Source organism: Lactuca virosa, chromosome 3 (genome assembly GCF_052849685.1).
Source record: "Lactuca virosa cultivar CGN04683 chromosome 3, Lactuca_virosa_CGN04683_v6, whole genome shotgun sequence".
NCBI classification, from domain to species: domain Eukaryota; kingdom Viridiplantae; phylum Streptophyta; class Magnoliopsida; order Asterales; family Asteraceae; genus Lactuca; species Lactuca virosa.
Window position 1 is genome coordinate 198,190,686 of NC_136428.1, and position 8,411 is coordinate 198,199,096.

At 37.4% G+C, this 8,411-nt stretch overlaps 1 protein-coding gene across 1 annotated transcript; it reads left to right on the forward strand.

The window, feature by feature from the left end:
* The first annotated feature begins 5,037 nt into the window (after positions 1–5,037).
* LOC145164352 (uncharacterized) lies at positions 5,038–6,645 on the forward strand. Its single transcript, XM_079083072.1, has 4 exons — positions 5,038–5,502; positions 5,572–5,821; positions 6,221–6,237; positions 6,523–6,645. Exons 1-4 carry the CDS (start codon positions 5,038–5,040, stop codon positions 6,643–6,645), a joined length of 855 nt encoding a protein of 284 aa, XP_078939198.1.
* The last annotated feature ends 1,766 nt before the right edge of the window (positions 6,646–8,411 follow it).

The following is an 8,411-nucleotide window of genomic DNA, read 5'->3' on the forward strand; positions in this document are numbered from 1 at the left end:
AATATGCATCGACGCAATCCGATAATACAAAATTTGTAAAAAAAAACAATGCACAAAAAGCTACAACGTAAAACTACAAAGAGAATGGTTGGCTTGTAGCCAAAGTCACCAAAAGGAAAATTGTAGTACCCCTCAAGATAAAAAGTTTGAAACAAAGAATACCAAAAAAGGAACCCATATGAGAGAATTATTATTTTTTATAAAATCATAGCGGATATAAAAATTTAGGCTAAAAATAAAAGTTAGAATTAACCAAAAAAAAATCTAAAGGGAAGTTGTAGTACTAATCGAGACCTACACATGGGTATAAAGGTCTTGAAAACAGAGGTTGTAAACAGAAAATACGACATTTACAAGATTTTAAAAACTGAGCGCGTGCACCCGCGCACCACACGACATGCGCGTACTGACACCAGATTCATGAGGATTTGGATGATGTGGCCCACAAAAAATCCGATACGAGCCAAACTCTAGGTAGTACCAACATGCATGTGCGTGACATGCGTACCAATAGCGTCGCGCGCGCCCCAAAATGCCTTACTATAAATAGAGGTCTCTACCTCCTTCATTCTCACACCCATTCATTTGATCTCTCTCTCTCTCTCTCTCTAATGGAACCACTTTTCCTTCATACCAATTCCCGAGCCTCTGAAGTTCCGACACAACGCACCAAGTGCACGAAGCACGCTTAAGGGTGAGCTCACTGCCCCACTTTTATGATGTTTAAATGTTTTACGTAGGGAATACATGTGATAATATTGCACTGTTAATTTTATTATTATAGCTAACTGTATAGTATTAATAATATAATTATGCCTAGAAAGCGATACGATGATATTATGTATGGTAGATACCTTGTCCAACTTTTAAAGATAATATTATGCTTAGTCGTTACGCTGACCAACTCACTAGGAAAACATTATACCTAGTCATTACCATGGTCAACGTTTCAAGATAACATCATACCTAGTCGCTACGCTGGCTAACTCACTAAGAAAGTAGTATACATATTTGTTACCCTGACCAACTTTTGGGATAACATTGTACTTTGTTGTTACTATGCCTGAAAATCCTACCGGAATAAACTAAATTAACTTAAGTAGATTTTTGATGGTATATATTAAGTACAACTAAAGATAACAACGTAAAGAAAGGTACACGATACGGCTACATGAAAACAGTTGTTAAATGAGACATTATTCATCGTTTAGCTAAATAACCTTTAGCTAATCCCAACCTATAATCGTTAAATCTTAAGTGAGAGGGAGAGATATGTATAGATCTATACGAGGGTGACACCCCCCACATGCAGTTGCTAGCTACAACCTTGGCGGTCAAGTCGCAACAGACATAACTTTCTAAGCTTTGGCAACGTCTAATGAAGTGTCATCTCGAGGATTTTCAACGTCATAAGCTTAGTTATAGGTACTTATTGTAACATCGTTCAGCCTTAACTAATAAACCTGCTTATAAGGGTAAACCGTAAGAAGTGGTAACATTATAAACATACTCAAGGAAGCGAGTGAAGGAAACAATAGTATTTATAAAACTATAAATACCGTAAAACCTTAAGATAGTAACAACACAAGTACCTAAAGAATAAAAGAAATGTTAGGGAGGTACAATCCCATTGACTGTAGTATACATAAGGTCCTAATATCATACAAGTACCTTTAGGATACAGTAAAGGGAGAAATCAAGAGTTAAAACATAATTACTCGAATCCAATTAAAACACAAGAATAAGGATACATAGGAAAATGGATCACTATATTCGTAAACAAAGATCTTACTTCAAAAATACTACATATGTTCTATATCAAAACATGTGGACTTACCAACATTATGTTGACCTTTTAAAACCACATGTATTCCTAGGAAATGAAGAGATGACAATCCGTACTCCCTGAAGAAATGATTGATCGAGGGAGCCACTGAAAGTTGTTATCATTTATGCTTAGCTATCAATGCACGTTTTGTATTAGAGATACTTACCCTGATGTAAATACATAATGGAAGTGATATTTATATAGCGTTTTGTATTATTCAGTCTATGTTCAATGTATGTGGTCCAACATTCTAACGTCGCACAGCTCGGCGGTTCCACCACTAGTCGGGGTTGTGAAAAAAATGCGAGCTATTTTGGCTAGGGTTCTCTAAACTTGTGTGTAAGTGCGCGTCCTACGGGTACGAATGCACCCCCAATCAACCAGAAAAGTTCAAGGTCCTTTTTTCAATTTGTTTTTCCATTTAACAACTACAAAGCCGAATTAACAGTCATTAATCATAGATTTCTGTTTTGATTTCTTGATTAATTGTCTTATTTAATTGTGACAATTATGATTTTGTATTAGTCACATTAGTTACATTATATAGTATAAATACAACACATATGTTCCACCTCTCTTGCTGCAACCATGGTATTTTTTCGAGCCAAGTGAGGGTTCGGATGACCTAGAAGAGTCATTTACTGTTGTTGTATCCTGGGAAACAAACACCTATATAGGGCAAATTTGTTTTAAGGAAACTGTGTTTAATATAGGCCTCAACTAATTCTCTTTTTGTTTTGTTCATTTGTGCAGTTTTGGATGATACCCTCGTAACAATATATTGTATTAATTTAAAGGTAGAGAATGTTCATAGAATTTTTAACTAAGAGTAAATTACATGAATGGTCCCTATGGTTTGGGGTAATTTGCATTTTGGTCCGTAACTTAATTTTTTAACTCGGAAGGTCCCTACTGTTTCTTTTTGTTGCGTGCTTGGTCCCTGTCTTACCTAAAAAGACTATTTTGTCCTTGATTTTTTAATTTATTCAAATAAATATACCCCCAACCCCACTTGTACATCACCTTACCTTACCTTATCTACCCCACCTTATTCAAGTAAATTACAAAATCAAGGGCAAAATAGTCTTTTCAAGTAAGACAGGGACCAAGCATGCAACAAAAACAAACTGTAGGGATCTTCCGAGTTAAAAAAAAGAACAATTTACGCGAATGGTCCTTTAGGTTTTGGATTTTTCCCTAATGTAGTCCCTACGATACTTTTTCCCCTCAAATAGTACCTACGGGCCATAAGTTGCACGCGTTTGGTCCCCGAGTTGGATGTTCGTCCATTCCAACGTTAAGCTGCTCCATTTAACTTGCACATGAGGGTATTTATGTCATTTTAGCCTAAAGGACCTTTTCTGAACATATAAATTAATAGCTATATCCATTAGGGTGGCGGGGTTTATTTTAAGACATTGACTTTACACTCTATCTCTTTCCCCAAGAAAACCTTTTGATCATCCCATCTTCTTCAATTGTGAGTTCTTATTGTCATCCGACAAAACAGTTCAACTGATTGAAGGGTGTATCGAGGAAAATGGTGCTCACATTGTGGTCTTTACGTCTACGCTACACCCAACCACCTGACCTACGTAAAGAATATGGTAAGCACGGACCTTGTAATGCTAGGTTTTGACGAAATGTAATTTTTCTTTCCTCTATCATTAACATTTTATTGTTCTTGAATTTTCACATCAGGTTCTATTTCAAGCTTTTGCACATTCAAGATAAATCATGGGGTTTCGTTCACAAATACGGTATCTCGAAGGTCATACATAGATGGGCTTGTGGATCACTTTGATTTTGTGGACATGGATGTGTTTTCAGTCCACGAGTTAGATGATATGATGGCAGTTTTAGGGTACAATGATGGAGGTATAATGTTTTACCATTTCATGATCCCAGAGACAGTCTTGGATAGTGGATTGTTACCCCTTGGCACCGATCAGGAAGTCATTCAGCTGGCAAGGTGTGTGCTTAATCATAAGGAAATTAATTTGTACATCGAGCATGGAAATACTAGAGTAGTCCCTTACTTTAAGTCCCCATTGAAGGTTCGTATTGAGGAAGTTGAAGGGAATCATTCTCCTGAAATGAATAGGGTTAGAATGAAAAGGAAATCAGTTGGGTCATGTAGTAAAAAGTTGGATTTGAATGAGTCCACTGATTTGTCAAAGTTAATTGTACCCTATGAACCTATGATCAACAAAAAACACTCAGTTGATCGAGAGAGTGATCCCGTAAGGGGGGTACATTTTGAGGATAACCATGGTAAAAAAGATGTTGACACAGGGGATGATCGCCAACTAAAAGGGGATATTGATCCAGTGGATGATTATGAGGTAATGGGGGATGTGGACGTAGAATATGGTGGGGAAAAAATCTACATGATGTTGAGTTTTTTTAGGATGAATACAGTGGAAGTAAGGAAAGTGTTAGTGAGCCTCCTTGGAGTGAGGGTAGTAGGAGTGAGGGTAATATGACAGATGATGAGAGTGAGGACGAAGACTTCTTTGTGGATTTAGAAAATATTGTAGATGATGTGGATGTTGATATGAAACAATTTCATATACATGTTGATGAAGATGTTGAGTGGGTTCAAAAAACCACCAAAGAAGCAAGTGGTAGTGGTGGTGACTTTACTGAAGGTGAAGATTTAGAGGTCATAGACCCAGAATCGTTTGAGTCACCTATTGTAGATGAAGATAACAACAGAGAGAGGATGTTGAGAGACATAAGAAAGGCAAAAAGTTGTTCTGAGGGTGTAGTTCATCCAAAGGCTTGCACATTAGGACAGAAGTTCAAAACAAAGAAAGATGTGAAAGAATATATAAACAAATATGCAGTAGAAACCAAAAGGGATTTACATTTTGAAAAAAAATGACAAAACAAGGATTAGGGCTAAGTGTAGAGGAGTGGTCTCAGATATGAGTGGTGGGCCATGGACAAAGTTAAGGACTGGATTAAAGGACAAAACAGTAAATATGAAAGAGGGTAAATGTCCTTGGGTTGTACTAGTGTCTAGACCTAAAGAGACAGATGACTGGGTGGTGAACACCCTAGTTAGTGAACATCGGTGTGTGCAATCAAGAACCATTAAAGCTTGCAACTAAAAATACATTGCAACAAACATTGTGAAACAAATTGAGAGTAATCCAACCATTCCAGTCAATGCACTTCAAGAAGATCTCATCCAAAAATTCGAGATGAACATGTCAAGAATGAAGGTACATCGGGCAAAGGAATTGGCTCAGAAGCATGTTTTTGGGGATTTTCTGAAACAATATGCTATTTTGAGGGACTATGGACTAGAGTTGATGGAAAGAAACCCATGTACTAATGTGAAGATCGATTGTTACACTGAGCCAAATTTAAATTCTGATCCAAGGACATTTAGGAGAATTTACATTTGTTTAGGAACATTAAAGGAAGGATTTAAGGCTAATCTAAGGGATTTCATAGGGTTGGATGGTACTTTCATGAAAGGTCCCTATCCTGGTCAAATTTTGACTGTCGTAGGGGTAGATTCCAATAATGGGATATATCCTCTTGCATATTCTTTTGTTGAGAATGAAACCACAAATTCATGGACCTGGTTTTTGGAACAACTTGGTGATGATCTTGAACTTTATGCTAATTCAAACTTCACTTTCATCTCAGATAGGCAGAAGGTACATATACTTCAATTTAATTTGATATTGTTGTTATTTAGTCAACTAAGTATTGAAATATTTAAATAGGGTATCATTCCTGCAATTGCCAAACTTTACCCTCAAGCTGACCATAGGTTCTATCTGAGGCATATTTATGAAAATATGAAAAGACAGTGGAAGGATAAAGAGCTCAAAGATTTGGTGTGGGCATGTGCAACTGCTACTACTTTAAGGCATTTTGAGAAAGCATTAGAAGAGCTAAAGAAATTCAAAGCTGAAGCTCACGATTGGCTGATACAGATTCCTCCAGCTCATTGGGCAAGATCTCATTTCTCAGGTTAGTACTTCATCTTTCCTTTATGTTAACATTTACTTGTCATTGTTAGGATTTGTTCTCATTTTGTATTATATGATTAAACAAGGAGGGCACATACTAACATCTTGTTGAATAACCTGTGTGAGGTTATGAATGGAAAAATACAAGGTGGTAGGGACAAACCTATCATTTATTGTTTGGAGTATATTAGAGAGTATTTGATGAAGAGAATTTGCAATGTCCAAAGAGAGATTGATAGATGTCATGGTCCTCTCACACCAACTGCCACTAGTCTTCTTGATCAAATGAAAAGACAAGCACAAAAGCATAGGTGTATTTTCAACGAGGTTAAAACTCAAGTCACTACTCATTAGGGTGATAGTATATTGTGAATTTGGATGAAAAAACATGCACATGTAGACATTGAGAAATTACAGGCATGTTATGCTCACATGCAATAAGTGCAATATGCGACAAGATTAAACATGGAGCAAAGAATGTTCCTGAGTTGGAGCATTGGGTCCACCCATGCTACTAGCTAGTTACATGGGCAGAAGTGTACAAATACAAAATTGAACCTAGAAATGGTAGATTGATGTGGCCCAAATCACAATGCCCAACCAAGTTGCTTCCACCCAAACATGTTGTTCAGGTATGTCTTCATATATCAATATAACTACAGTTTTTTAAGAACAACAATTTAATCTTATGTACATTTATAGGTGGGTAGGCCCAAGAAGAAAAGGAAGAGGGCATATGATGAACCTGCTACACAGGGCATAAACTATCCAAGAGGTGGACCACTGTCACGTGTGGAAAGTGCAACAACAAAGGACATAATTTAAGAACTTGTAAAGGTCAAGGTGGCCCTAATGACAAAAGAACTGAAGAAACAGGAGGATAGAAGTGAGGATGGGGGTGTTGTTGAGAACCATTAGGTCTTTTGATGTAATTTGCACTTTACTTTTATGGTTATGTTAACACCTATGTTTATGTACCAAACAATACTTACTATGGGCTCCTTATTTTGTATGGTCATTGTTGGGTATTTTATGTTGCGTCATGGGCTTAGTTTTGTATCCGGATTGGGCCTGTCCATCCGTGATTATTATGTAGGGTTTAGCTATAAATAGTGCATGCATGTATGCCTTAGAAACTAACGTGATTATAGTTATTATTGCTTTGTAACCCTAAACACCTCTACAGTCGAAGTTCTTAATCGAGCTCTTCTGAGGTGTTAAAGTTTAATCATTCGACATCAGTTAAACCCTTCATGTGTTCTTTATTACGTCTTTAATTGTGTTTCTGCTTAGAATCTATCGATCTGACTAGAACTTCGTTCTAACAATTGTTATTAGAGCAGGAGACTGTGTGATCAATACATATTCCTTCTGTGTTAAGAATTCTTTAGGGTTTCCGCTTTTATCAAATATAAAGAAGCCGTCTTCTTCCTGTCGATGGTAACTCGTGTGTTTGATAAAACCCTAATCTCACATTTACAGGTCTGATTCTAGCGGTTCTAAGGAAAGGCTCACCATGTCTCATGAAGATTCTCAAACTAATCCCATCAACATCTCTAACAACATTGGATCCACTACAAGGGTTCTCATACTTTACACTCAAGACTATGAAGTGTGGGCGCATCACTTTGAAGATTACGTAGTTGGTTCTGAAGATAATGGTTATCTCATCTGGGAAGCAATCACACTTGGGCCGTTTGTTCACTCTGGAACGAACATGACAGTGAAGACTCAAAAAGAATATAATAAGCTTGTGGCGGACGTAGATAAGATGCCACAGGATGAAAAGGACAAGTTGCTATGTAATGTGAAAGACATGAGAATGATCAGATTCGCACTGCAATCTTATACTTTTCGGTTAGTTGGTTCATGCATGACGGCTAAAGAAATTTGGGATAGGTTGAAAGAACTCTACTCAACCGATGAAGATCTAAAACACTCTATTCAAACCTTGCTGCTCTCAGAATTTGGAGTTTTCGAACTGAAACCTGAAGAGAAACTGATACAAACCTTTGATCGCTTCAATCATCTCCTTAGCAAGATGATCAAGCATGGTATAGAAAGAAAATTGATCGAGCAAAAGGTAACCTTCATGAATGGTTTGAGACCAAAATGGATGGCAGTGGTTTCAACAGTGAAAGCTCACGAACAATTTAAATCATACTCACTAGCGAAACTAGTGGGTATACTTAAATCCCATGAGAATGTCGTAACCAAGGAGGCGAAGATAGTTTCGGGTGTGGGATCGTTGGCCCTTGTCTCAAAAGGCAAAAGTGTTGCAGAAGAAGAGGAGGAGTCAGATATGTCTGATTGTGACCTTAAAAGCAAAGAATATGCAATGATGGTCACCAATCCAAAGAAGTTTGCACGAAAGAAGTTCCCTGTCAATAAGAACCAAAACTGGCAAGGAAGTTACAGTTCTGAGAAGGTGAAAGAAGAAACGAAGAATACCTCTCAAAAGGATGACGACAAGAAGGAAAGCAAGCTTATAGGAGACTCTGGATTCGACTGCAATTACTGTCATGGCAAGAACCACTTTGCCAAAGATTGCATGCTGAGGAAGATGGCTGAGAAAAGGGATGGTGAAGATG

What these genes read in the sequence shown, in the direction of transcription:
- LOC145164352 (XM_079083072.1), top strand. Translation starts at nt 5,038, where the DNA reads ATGAACATGTCAAGAATGAAGGTACATCGGGCAAAGGAATTGGCTCAG. An exon ending in TCATCTCAGATAGGCAGAAG is followed by an intron (nt 5,503 to 5,571) that starts GTACATATACTT and finishes ATATTTAAATAG; the next exon opens with GGTATCATTCCTGCAATTGC.